This window comes from Glycine soja, chromosome 4 (assembly GCF_004193775.1).
Source record: "Glycine soja cultivar W05 chromosome 4, ASM419377v2, whole genome shotgun sequence".
NCBI lineage: Eukaryota > Viridiplantae > Streptophyta > Magnoliopsida > Fabales > Fabaceae > Glycine > Glycine soja.
In genome coordinates, this window is record NC_041005.1 from 6126494 (window position 1) to 6140297 (window position 13804).

The 13804-nt window shown below is 31.7% G+C and overlaps 2 protein-coding genes across 3 annotated transcripts; one reads left to right on the plus strand and one right to left on the minus strand.

Annotated features, from left to right (window-relative positions):
• Positions 1 to 1270: 1270 nt before the first annotated feature.
• On the minus strand, positions 1271 to 5614 carry LOC114409029 (glucan endo-1,3-beta-glucosidase 5-like). The gene is made up of 2 exons (XM_028372304.1): positions 4968 to 5614; positions 1271 to 2535 (listed from the first exon to the last, which is right to left on the minus strand). The coding sequence occupies exons 1-2, from the start codon at positions 5318 to 5320 to the stop codon at positions 1422 to 1424; spliced, it is 1467 nt and encodes a 488-aa protein (XP_028228105.1). The 5' UTR covers positions 5321 to 5614; the 3' UTR covers positions 1271 to 1421.
• Positions 5615 to 10286: 4672 nt separating this feature from the next.
• Positions 10287 to 13192, plus strand: LOC114409030. Of its 2 annotated transcripts, none has more exons than XM_028372305.1 (5): positions 10287 to 10583; positions 11042 to 11256; positions 12309 to 12599; positions 12770 to 12806; positions 12892 to 13192. In XM_028372305.1, the coding sequence occupies exons 1-3, from the start codon at positions 10494 to 10496 to the stop codon at positions 12589 to 12591; spliced, it is 588 nt and encodes a 195-aa protein (XP_028228106.1). In that variant the 5' UTR covers positions 10287 to 10493; the 3' UTR covers positions 12592 to 12599; positions 12770 to 12806; positions 12892 to 13192. The 2 variants fall into 2 exon arrangements, with proteins under 2 accessions (XP_028228106.1, XP_028228108.1); XM_028372307.1 differs by having other exon boundaries at positions 12773 to 12806; positions 12892 to 13083.
• Positions 13193 to 13804: the final 612 nt, after the last annotated feature.

Here is a 13804-nt window from a genome sequence, read left to right on the forward strand (position 1 = left end):
CGTATATCTTCTACCTAACAAGAGAAACGGCCAAAACAATACATACATGTTTTGTACGTATCAATGATCAATGCCGTATATCTTGTACGTATCAATATCTATTACTTCCTAGACACTCGAACATTGTTATCTTCTATTATTAATTATTTATTTTAGTTTTACAAGTATTTATTTTATATAATTAAAATTTAGTAAAGCAAAAAAATATATAATTGAAATTTATAACAAATAAATACTTCTAAAAAATAATTATATAAAGTAATCATAAATAAAATATTTTTAAATATATAAAAATATATTATAGATTTATGATAAACAATTTATACTATACAGTGTTACTTTTAATTACTGATGATTCTTTTAAAACATATTAAAGTTCAAGTTAGAATTAAAAATATTGAAAACGATAAATTGAAGGAGACAAGAGGTGAAGAATTTTTTAAAAAAATGCTTTGGCTAAATAATGGCCAATAAAAACACTTTCATTTAATATAACTATTCTAATTTACATAGAGATGATTATAAAACAGTTTTTATTGGGACATCTGTCATGTTTTTTATCTATTTTTTATCTCTCATTTCTACTAAAGATAATTTTACTTAAACCAGATAAAACAAGGACAAAACTCTCTTCCTTTAAGCATTAAGCTAAAACAAACCTACATGCAGTTGACTCACGTATTCATTTGGTGAACACATGTACTTTCTTTGTGTGTGCAATGGTTAAATTGATATCAAAACCTATGAACTTATACATATTACCTAAATCTTCTACCAATAGTTAAACCCTCATCGAACAACCCTACTTATGAACATGTGATAAAATATTAACTACTTCCAAAACATAAAAATCATCCGTTACATTTCAAAAAAAAAATAATTTAAAACATTAAATAAACTTTTCTTAATATTTTCGTACGTTACCACACAATAAACAACCAGTAATATAAAAACTTCCACTGTCAACTAAATAAACATCATCAAAGATGTTTTTAAGTAATTATTTTAAAAATTAACAATTTTATTATAAAACACTTTTAATTTTGAGTTTAATGATAATGCACTTTTATTTTATCATTTAATTATAAAACATCATTAATATAACTTTTAAAATAACTATTTTAAGTAATTATTTTAAAAATTAACAAACCTACTAACAATTTATAATTAGATGATGTTGTAAATTTTATATTGTGAATGCATAACATTTTTTTCTCTTTAATTTTTACCGTACATTCCAATTAAATTTATAAGAAAATAAACTATTATGTCAGACAAGTCAAAATAAAATATTATAAGACAGGGACAAGTATGACAGACAACTTTAGTGCAGTGATAAACAATCTAACGCGTTTTCTTTCTTACACTTGCTAGTTGCTACAAAGTTTACCTGATCCGAGAAAAGTCAAAAAGCAAGCAAATCAAAACCAAAGATTACAGAATAGCAAAAGAACAAAAAAACATAGCACTGTTGTTAGATATCCAACTTTTCCATGTGGCTCCGCAGAATCTGTCTGGATCATGATTCTGAACTTGCAATCTCCAACAGAAGGATCCTTGTCAGTGATCATGGAAAGGCCGGGGAATTTGCATGCACTATCCATCTGGTCATTTATCTGATAGTAGCTATTAAACGCATAAGAAATGTTACCATGAACATCTAAATTGCCACACGAAGTTCCATACCCAAGACTAGTGCAATCAGCATTTTGACAAGCATAGGCCACACTAGGTGCAAGTTGGTCATCATTAAGGTTTGCTGAGGGTTTCAAAACGCACCACTTTTTAGCCAAATGATCAACGCCACTAGCACCTACTAACCCATTACCTCGTGCTGACCCAAGGTTAAGTTGGTATTTGGGTTGGCCATCAAAGTAAAACATGCCCCAATGACGCTCAAAGTTACCTGGCTGAATGCTTTTGGCATCTTCATCTATGAGACTAAACAAATAAGCATCTATAGGACCAGGCCTCATTGGGGTACCTTTTCCAGACATGTAACGTGACATGAAACCTTGGTTAAAACGTTGTGCATATTGAAGGTTTGCATTTCTGTCCCCATCTGTTGGCCACCCAATTTCCCCCACAATTATAGGTAAGTTTCCAAAGCCATTCTTCTGCAGTGCCCATACTAGAGTGTCATGGTTGGCATCAAACACATTGTCGTAGGCTCTTCCGTTGTCGTTTATGGTGGGCTGGTAGCCGTTAAAGAAGGCATAGTCAACGGGGAAATTGGGGTCTGCGTAGAGGCTGATGAAAGGATAGATGTTCACTGTGAACGGAGCGCCGTTGTCATTCAAGAACTTGACAATCTGCAGCATGACATTGTTGATGTCGGGTCTGAAACCGCCGTCGGATGGCTTTTCGGATGAGCTTTGGTATACGTCGGCATTTAAGGGGACGGTGACTTTGACACGGTTGCTCAAACCAGATCTTGTGAGAGCTGCCTGGATGTTTTGGAGAGCTGGAAGAGTTGTGGCTTCGAAGGAACCGTTGTATGTTGACAAGAATGGTTCATTCCCCACTGCAACGTACCTTGCAAAAAACACAAGATATAATGTGTAAGAAAAACAATACATAGATAGTGATTAATTGCAGCATATGGTCGTTGAGTTTACAATCAGCGAAATGTAAGAACACACAGCATTATACATAATGCATGAGTTAGATCCACTGACATAAAGTTGCAACACTGTTTCCTTCAATAAAGCAAATTTTTCAATCTATCTCCCTGTGAGTTTTAACTACATACTCAACAAATTAGGATGACATGCATTTTGAGCTTGAAACTGATATGGGTTTTAAGCCATGTGTACTTTTAAGTCCTCGTTTCAAGGGATGTTGGGAACATCTATAATACAGAGGAACAAGAATTTTGCATCATATTTGAATCACAACCTCGTGTGGCTATAATCAATTCAGTGCAAGTGATTGAAATGAAGTCTTATGCTACTATGTGGAGCTGGATATAAGGATCAATCACCATTGAGCTCAACTAATTACTGAAGAGATCAAATGAACTAATAAACTTAAATTTTAGAAGACAGATTTGGATGCTAACATATACATTCTTGAATCTTGATCTTCTAGAAAGGAAACCACTAATTCTTACAATGATAGAGCTGTTGATCTTCTATAAGGGAGAATCTCTTATTTTTTCCCCAAATGGCAAAGAGTCAGGAATGAATAGAAATAGACATCATATGTGGACTCAACTTATAATAAAGAGAAATCTTACTGCAGCAGAGATCACATGTAATCAAATGAGTAGTTGAACATCAACTCTAATTGCACAACCGTCTATTCACACAAAAGCAAAAAGTTGTTTGGTAAATTGTGAAGGAACAAGTGTAAGCTCCATATTTTGCAGAGATTAGCAATAGAATGTCATTCAGCAATGGAAAGAACAAAACAAGGATGATAATTATAAGTCAATAAAAAGCAATTTTTCCTTCCATTTAAAGTGAATCAATAACCTCTCTTAAGAAAAATAATCACAAATGGGCTTTGGCATGGAGGGAAGAAAATACAAGGAAAAGCATTCAGCTTAGAGCTGTAAGGACATGGACCTGTTCCCCTGACAACCTTGATAGATGTACCTAAACATGACCTTCCAAATCTAATGATGTTTGGGAAACTTCCCATTAATTGCACACGAGAACAATGATTGCATATGATTTGTGAATAACAAAATATAAATATAATTGGCATTTCAACTTTTGGCAGGAATGAAGTCTGACCAATTGGTCATCTAAGAGTGCACATTATTTTCTGACATAGGAATCTACAATCATTTGCATATATAGATGAATGTAAAATTAAGGAGATTGGGCTATTTAAAACCCACAAACAGGGGACATAATTTCATTCCAAGAAGGTACAATGAGTGGAGCCTTCGCATATCAGCATATATGAGAATTAAGAGGAATGTATTGGACAGTAGAAGATGTGAAAGATTAGACACTGAACAATCTTCCAAACAGAAAAAGTAAAAGGAAGACAGGTTCAATGGGCCATAACAAAACACAAGCTAAAACCCTGAAACAAATTCATTTCATTGCATATTCCACTACAAATTCATCTAGGAAAGACACTTAATTTCCATTCATTAGAAATCACTTCCTCTCCAGTTGCAATGTTTCCTTCTAACATTTACAGTACCGCCACTCCTCAAAAGTATTGTATCAGATAACACAATTCTTCAAGAGTTATAAGGTTGACTTGGTGGTTGAAGAGAGAAGGGAGGAGGGAGAGGTTGTGGGTTAGAATCCCTCCCACTAACAAAAAACTAACAAACTGGCAACTAACAGTTGCCGATTAAAAAAAGATATCAGTCCTTTAGTGTCCAGGACAAATATCCAAAACAAAAGAACTATGCAACAAACAATTAAAATCTGCCAAACAAATAGCTTAGCAAAGAGAAACCATGCATTTTTAAGAGAGCAAAAACATAGGGTACCAAGAATACACCGAAGAAGAAGAAGAAGAACCAATGTTTACAGTAGGGAATACATGCAACACCCAACAGAATGCAAGCTGAGTTATAAGTCATACTGTCATAGTGATTGTCCTACAATATTGTGGAAGCAACAAATTCATCACCAATATATTTTTCAGAGTTCAACAAACAGAGCTGTCAAGAATTCCTCACCTGGCAACTCTTAAGATTAGGAATAACATGCAAAACCAATAAGACAGACTAATTTATTTTCTCTTGAAATTCTCAGCCCCAAGTTAACTTGCATTCCCAACTGCACCTTAATTCCAAGTTGTTACACCAAAATGACATTTTCCATTCACGTTTCTAAAAAAAACTCTTTTTTATGCATATTCATTTCATCAATAAACAACCAAGCCAAGCAACAAATACAGTGACAAACAATTAAAAAGCATAACTTCAACTCAAAGCCAATGGTTGGTAACAGAATCTCCCAAAACAGAGGAAAGGGTGCGTGTGTAGTGTGTACCTGATGTCCACTCCTCCAGAAGAGACATGTTTGGAGATATTCTTGGAAACCCATTTTTCAGCCGCTTCCACACTGTTAGCCAGAGTATAAAGCATGTCATTCGGAATCCCCACCATGACCTGTATCCCAGACTTCTTGAGAGCATCCAAGATACCAGCATCAGCATCAAAAAGCTTCACCTTCTGAATGCCATTGTCCTTCAGCATCTTCACCACCTTCGACGGTGACAAAGGGTGTGTTGACTGTGTCCCCCAATTAACACCAATCCCACTCACTGACCCCACTAAGAACAACACACCAACAACAACAACAACAAAACACCTACTAAATTTTCCACCCCCCATCAACTCCATAATAAATTACAAGAAGTCAAGAACAAAAAACTGAAGCTCAAAGTTTAATACTTTAATTTGTTGATCTAAAAAGCACAAGTGAAGAAGTCAGGGTCAAGAGTGTTAGTTAGGAAATAATAATGAGAAACACAATGAGGCATTAACTACAGTGAGTGACTGCAGAACGGATCGTAAGGAGTAAGGACATGTTGTTGCTCCGTCTGCTTTTGAGTTAAGCTGCTTCGTGCATTAAGTACTACAGGGAAACGGAGGAATGAAGGGAGTGAATGAGGAACAAGTTATGTGGTGGAGAATCTTTTTCTTTTTTCTTTTTATATTTTGCAACTGAAATAAAAACAGGCAAAGCAAGAGTAGTGTCCGTGTCAGACTTTTTCAAAGAAACCTCGAAAATCACATGCTTAAGTTGCAATAATTATGAGGAAAATGTTTTGTGGGATTTTATTTTTTTTTATAAAGTTTTGTTGGATATTTTGACATTCAACTTTCAAGTACTGTTGAATTATCCAAGAAAAAAAAAATGGTAGTACTGTTGAGAGTTGAGACGTATATATGTAAAGAAATATAGGATAGGTTGTATTCATGATGTCTAAATAAAAAATATTTTTTTAATTTTATAACATTTTATTATATTAATTAGCATTCGTTGTTGTTTTAATATTTTTTATAGTGAGCACCTAATTTAGTTTCTGAAAAAGTATTTGATTCAATTTAATCTCCGAAACAAATTAAATAGTCCTTCAAAATTATAATGTGAAGTATTTTGGTTCTTCTGCCTTTTTTAAAAAGTTTTTTTTTTTAGTGTTCTTGCAAATTTTCTGAAAACCCTATACGATTTTCTAGGGTTTTCTAGTCTAAGAGAGTTTCGGACACATATGAATATGTCTTTCCATTACCGTGGTTCTCCCATGAATACAACAAGGGGGAGAAAATAATTCTTAACAAAATTGTTAAAGACTTAAATTAATTAATTCTAAAACTATTAATTAAAAAACTATCTCGCTTTTATAATTTTTATAATTATTTGTTTTTTTAACGACTAAATTACTTGGAGTGGTTTGTTGTAGGCTTGTAGCGTCTAACAATTAAGTATTTAACTATTATATTTGTTATATTTTTTTATTAGTATTATTCTCGCGAAAGAAATATCACATTGCCGAGAAAGTGTTTGATCAATCAATACTCGTTGTCGTGACCCAGACGTGTACCTTCCTTCACTCCGGAGTCTTGTGATGCCGTATGCCAGATATTGGATAACATTTGCCACAACCCCCGACGAAGTTCTAAGTCGCAAGTTTCTCTGCTTTAAACTTTTTTTGCTTCCTTTATATTTTGTTCATTTATCAACAATATGTTTTTGCAATTTAAATTTTGATTAAAGCATAGAGTACAGAGGATTAAGAGAAAAGAAGAATCTTGCAGGTAGAAGCCAGATGATATTCGGAAGGTAGGCATGTATACATAAACCAGTGTTTAAGCAAGTTGTTTCCTCCAAACTAATAGACCCTGTGGTTCTAATTCTATTAAGGAAAAATTGAATAATGTTCGTTGTTGGTATTTCACTCATATGACGGAGTGAACTAACCCAGACACAATTTTGAAACTTTATTCAACAGTTAACTCGTTGAAGGCTTGGGATAGTTTGAAGTGAGTGGATGTGATGTGTGTATTAAAGGAGAAGTTGAAAGATCTCAACGAAAAATTGAAGACTTATTAAAACAATTAAATTTTTGAAAACTTACAAATGAGAATATTCACTTTGTCCTTAATTATAAGATAAATTTTATTATTTTTGGAATTTATCTTTAGCTTTATTGATAATATATTATCATCTCTAACATCCGTGTGAGAGAAAAAAAATTCAAAGTATTAAAAATAATATCGATGTACAAGATAATTGAAATGAAGTTTTATAAAAGGAATAATTTTTTTTTCTTCAAAACTATGTCTTATAAATAAAGACAGATGAAGTACATCATATTGAATATGAGATGAATGGTTTGGATAAGAAAGGAAATAAGAAAACTCTAAGTGAAAATCTTGCTTTGAAAAATACCTTTGTCGTAGGATAAATATCCAAAGTGAATCTTTAATGAAACAGAATACAAGAGTTAATTGGATTAAAGGGATAGATGTAAATTCTAAAAGTACTACCATGTGGTAGCAAGTTGGGAGATAAGAAAAAAATATGATGAGAGATGTTGAAATTGATGATAGGTGGGTTGAAGAACCTACCAGAGTAAAGGGGGAAATAAAAAATAGAAGTGAAAGAAGTTCAAGGAGGAGGAATGTGAGAGACATTGATTGGAAGGGGTAGAGTTCTCAAAGATTGAGAGGAAGATAATAATTTATTGATATTTATATTTGAGGAACGTTGGGCTAAATTTGAGGTGGTTTGGATAGTAGTGATTATTTTATTTAAGTCATCTTTAATTATATAATCTCATACATACACAATATCTAAACTCTTTTCACTCAAGTGTATTAGTTTTATTCATGTGTCCCTCCCACTATAACAAAAGTAGCTTGTTCCCCATGTCTCGTCTCTTTTGCATTGGTGGTCACTCTTTGTTATTGTTAGCACGCATCAGATGTTACATAACCACTAGTTTTCGTTTGGTTTGTCCTCAAACCGCAGTGTACTAAAGAGAGACCATGCTCTAAAACCACTTTGTAATGTGGGATTGCTTTTAGGATTAATGAATGTTCCTTACAGGCCAACATAACAAGACTTTTTAGTGTATTTTGATTTCACTCACACACTTACTTTAAACTTTTTGGGAAATCACTCATTTCAGAATTGCTTAAAGTCAATCATACTTAGTAATGAAACTCTTGAATGATAAATTATCAAAAAGTAGATGCAAGTTATTGGTATATGTAATACAAATTAATTGCTTTAAGCAATCCTTAACCGTACAATCTGATAAATGCACAACCTTTTGATCTTTCTCATTTGATTATGTATTTGATTCATTAATGTATCCATCTCGCTAAAAGCTTGTTAGGAGTCGCTCCTTATATGTGTCTCCTCTATTTAGCACCTGTGATCACTATTTGTCTTCGTGAGTGTTCAAGATATTACAAAATCCATTGGCTAAGTTTTGATGCCTCCGATGTGTTGTTAGACAAATTCAAAATGGAAAGATTTAAGAATTTGAAAATGGGAGTTCTATGAAAGCAACGATGATTCTTTGTTGTTGGTTGTTACTAATTGGTTTAAAGACATCTCTATTGCCAATCATATTTTTGGAAGCTTTCATGTTTTTGGAAGTTTGTGGGCTAACATATTGATTAGATAGAGAGAGATTATAGCTAAAATTACAAAATTATCCTTTCTTTTAGATTAGATTTTGTCTAAGTAACTCCAACTCAAAATGGAGTTAAACAATCCTATTCTATGTGGCCAATAAAATTGAAACATTTGTAATCCACTTGTTTAATTTTTTTAACATAAAACTCTGAGTAATTATATATTCTTCTCATTATCTTTTATTAATTTTAATTTATGTACACTTTTTAGATTTAGTTTTTTTTTTAATATATCGACACAGTGTTTTATTTAACTCACTAGACCCTCAACCTGTTACCGAACCAATGTCAACAAGAAGTTCTCCCCCTTTCTACCTTAACAACAATTCCAATTAGCTCGTATAGTGTCTTTGGCGTTGTCTAGTTAAAAAAATAATCTCATTTTAGTTTTTCTTTTTCTTGACAAACCAAATCATGACAATTTGTATATATCCGAGTGGTGTAGTGACAAATTATTGGATTGGTGACCCACATAGATTCCCCATTGTATTGCATTTTTATATGTTTAATTTATCTAATCTGAATTTAATTGGGTTATTTTGTTTAAAGAATCAAATGAAAAAAAAAACCAATCTGAATTGCAATCAAGCAAGATCCAAACCAACAAGTATATAAATTGGAAAAATATGAAATTTGTAAAAAATAATAGGAAGAGTATATAATTAATCAAAGATTTGTGTATAAAAAAAAATAAAAAGTGGCTCAAACTCAAAAAAAGTTGTTCTAATTTCATTGAGTCACTTAGGATGAGGTTATTTAATCTCATTTTTACTTGAGATCAATTACACCACCCCTTTAGATAATGTTTTAAAAGAAAAAAATGAATTTTTTGTCAATAAGTAAATTAAGAGACTGAGTGCGAAGCCAAATTTTATACTAGCTTTTCTTTAAAGAATGATTAATTATTTTTATATATAAAAATAATTTAATCTAATCTAATCATTTTGTGACTCAAAATATCTAACCTAACCTAATCTTAATTGCAAATGCTTTTAATTTGGGATGGATTATTTTGGAAAAATAATTATTTTTATTAACCAAAAAATAAAACTTAATAATCATCGAGAGAAGGGTTATATAGTAACAATATAATTTTTTAATTATATTTATTAAATTTTAAAACAATTATTTTAAATAATTCAAACAATGAGGTGCAATTAGATGAAAGTGTAAAAATAATTTTATATTGTATGAACATTAAACTCTTAATTATTTATTGTTAAAAATATAAATGTTTTATAAAAAAGATTCTCGATAAATAATTTAAATTTAAACTTAAAAAAATGAATTCACCAAAATGCTAATTAGAAAGTTAACTAATATTTTCTTAAAAATATTAGTTAACTTATATATAATTTATATGAAAATATAATTTAATCTTATATATTATATTTTAAAAATTAAGATATGAAATTATAAAAATATAATAAATTTTTAAATAAAATTTAAATTTTAAATTATTCCCACATAAAATTTATATTAATATTATATTTTATACTAAAAATCTAAATGAGTATATAAATGTAACGATGAAAAAGTATGTCATTTACTTAAGGAATTTTGCAAATAGTAAAATAAGAAAAATAAAAAAAAATTGATAAAGAAGAATGGATTTTACATTAAGTTGGTAAATAAATGTCATATAGATTCCGCCGTCCTTGTTATGGGTGATTCTATCTAAAGCTGACGTTTTAGCATTCGTCGCTGGCAGCCTAGCCTACCATAACGTAATCGAAAGTTTCGTTCTTCACACAAACCCTTCCCACTCACACTCTTAATTTACGCTTTCTGTTCAGTTTCGTTGCGCTTGTACGCTACATTTTCTCCGTCCCTTCCCTTCTCCTCTCTTCTCGACGCAGGCACCATGGCCGTCACCGTGAAACTAATGGCTCTCACTGTTTCCTTCTTCGGCCTTTTGTCTTTCATTTTGGGAGTCATAGCCGAAAACAAAAAGGTAATGCAATCATTTATCCATGAGATCTTTTTAAATTGAACTGTTAGTCTTTCTTTGATCAATTATAGATGGAGTACAAACATTGAGTGACATGATTTATAGTTAACTTGTTTCTTAAGTATGTGGTTAGGGTTCTGATCTTCAGGGTTAGAGGATGTAATTCCTTAAATAGATCGCGATAATCGGTATTTTAAATGATTAGTTGTTGATAGATTAATGCATGTTTGGATTAAAGTTGAGAGAATTCAAAAGCACTGTTAAAATTTGTTATTGTGCATTGGAATTTGCAAGATATCTAAGGTTTAAAAAAAAAACATATGTGAACTGGATCATATGATAATTATGTGCTCATATATCAAATTTGTTGATTGGGCAAGATATTATGAAATTTGTTAGCGTGTGATGAAATAGAGCTGAAATTCTGAGTATTTTGCTTTGATAATATGATATAATTACAGCCTCCTGCTGGAACGCCTGTGTTTGGCAAGGATGGTGTCACATGCAAGTTCCCAGCTGATCCAACAGTTGCATTGGGGTATCTTTCTGTAATTTTTCTTATTGCTTCCACCGTGGTTGGATATCTCTCTCTGTTTTACCCTTACAAAGGGAAGACTGTTCCACAAGGAGTTCTCTTTAAAAGCACGACTTTTGCCGTATTCTTCAATGTTGCATTGTAAGTACTGTTTTCTTATCCCTTTCCTATGGTTAATTTTTCAATTGGAGTTGTGTCCCCCTTTCTTTTTCCTTGTTCATAGAAATAAAAGATAGATCCATTAACTCAGTAGCGGATTATTATAGAAGTATCCTCTGAGAGTAAAGTGCTGGACCCTGTTTTTCTCTGTTAATGATAAACATACTTCCCAGTTTGGTATGGATTGCAGTGAAAAAGAAAAGAAAAATAGAGTGAAAATGAGATGGAAGAGAAAAATGAATGTATATTGGGTATTTTCTGTTTTCCTCAATAAAAGGTTGTTACTATTCCATTGACAATTGAGCAGTTTTAGTAGTAATGTAACATGATTTCTCTAGGGTGGCTTATGCAATGAACCACTTGTTATTCTTCCTATTTTGGTTTCATGATTCATTGTGTACCCTCCAAATTAGTCATATTTTAAAAAGGAAAAAGATACTTGGACACCCAAAAGGTGTCTACTCCTAGAGACAGATGCCAATGGAGTGTTGTATTATATTGGTGCCCAAAAATCAGAACTCTTTTCATGATAAGTCTGTTTCAGTCAATGTAATGCAAAATACATGTTGGTTGCTGCCAGTAGTAATGTAGAATGCATCCACTACCTGACACTATAAATGGTATTAATTAATGGAGTTCACTATCTGAACATTAAAAAAAATAATACCATGTGACATCTGATACAATTATTTATATGTAATGTACCTCATTTTTTTTTTTACTTTTTCTATATACACGAATCTAAAAAGTACTCCCTAAAATGAAATCAGACAACATTTTTGTTGTCCTATTTTGAAGTTCGAATGAAACATTTTTGTATCTTCTGGGTAGTACTTTATATCAAGCACCTGGCAGCCATGATATAAAAGATTGTGTACTGGATTGACTGTACTCTTGAATCTTTGTATTCTTGTGCACCCTACCTACCAATTTATATTATATTATTAATTTTCTGCTATAGACATTTCCTTAATCTGTATATCTTGTAGTTCCCACTGAATGAATTTTCTTCATATAATTATGTATCTACTTAGGTTTTCAACTGGACTAGCTGCAACTATGCTGTTATGGCCAACAATCACTGAACACCTTCACCTTAAACGCAATGTGCATCTTGATCTCACATATACATGCCCCACTGCTAAAACTGGTCTCTTTGGAGGTGGTGCCTTTTTATCCCTTGATTCATCCCTCTTTTGGTTAGTTGCACTTCTGGTGGCTGACAATGCCCGGGAGGATTTTTTGGATGAAGACAAGGATGATAAGCTTGATGTTGAACTTCCCTCACTTGCTAATCATGCTGATATGGTCATATAGCTGTGAATGTAAGTGTCTGAGTTGTGTTACTGAGAATAACGATAGAAAACATCGTATTGCATAGTTACTTTGTCCTTGTTTTCAAACGTGTTGATGAAATATGGAAGTAAATACTTTACATTTTGTTAACTTGTTATATTGAAATTGACTTCGGTTGGTTGTTATATTGAATTTGAAGAAGCGTCTCCAAATGTGCATCTAGCGTGAAAGGAAGGGTAAGTATTTCACTTTGGTTAATCTAACTTATGTTCTTCAAGTATTTAGTGAGTAAATTCATTTGTTACTGCTCATATTATGCAGGGTTATCTCTGGAATTATCCACCAAGTGATGTTGAAAGATGTATCTACATAGACAACGACAATAAAGTTGTAGTAGGACCTATACGAACTTTTAAAGTGCAATTACAGATTGGTTTTTCTCTTGAATTATTCGAGACATATGTTGCACATTTGTTTATACAAAATTTGATTTTTATTTCTACTTGGGACCAATTTGGTTATTCTTGTTTATTTGGAAATGATTAAATAGTGTTGATTTTTGTTTTTTAATTGATAATTTGTAAATATTTGTTGTTGATAATTCCTATAACGTAGTATTGCAACAAATATAATGGTGCAAGGCGTAAATTAAATGAGAAATCTGCCTCCTTATGGCATAAATATTTAGGCCATACCTCTAAGCAAACAAAAATAAACATTCATAAGCTTGTGTTAGAGAAAATTCTTGAACCCTTAAACTTATCACATTTTGAGAACTGCATTAAGTGTATTAAAGGAAAAAAAATAACGAAATTAGGTGGCCAAAGGGTTAAAAATGTCTTAAATTAATGCAGATAGATATTTGTTTTTCCTTACCTACTCTGTTGGAGTGGAAAATAATGCTTTATTACTTTACTCAATAGTAGATAATTACCCATACTTAGAGTCTGTTTGGCTTGACTTTTCTTAAAATAACTTGTTTAAGTTAAAGTTAGAAAAGAAAGAGCTTTAAAATTTAAGTTAAAAACTGTTTGGATATATTTTTATTATTCTTATAAGTCTCACATTTTACTTTTAATAAAATTTACTCACTATTTTATTATTTTTTAATATTTTTTTTGTCAATAAAAAATGCGTGTTAAAGGAATGGGTTGCAGTCTTATTCAAATATTAAATATATCTGAAGCATAAAATTAATACAACCTAGTTTCATTAAAATCACAAGCTGGGATAT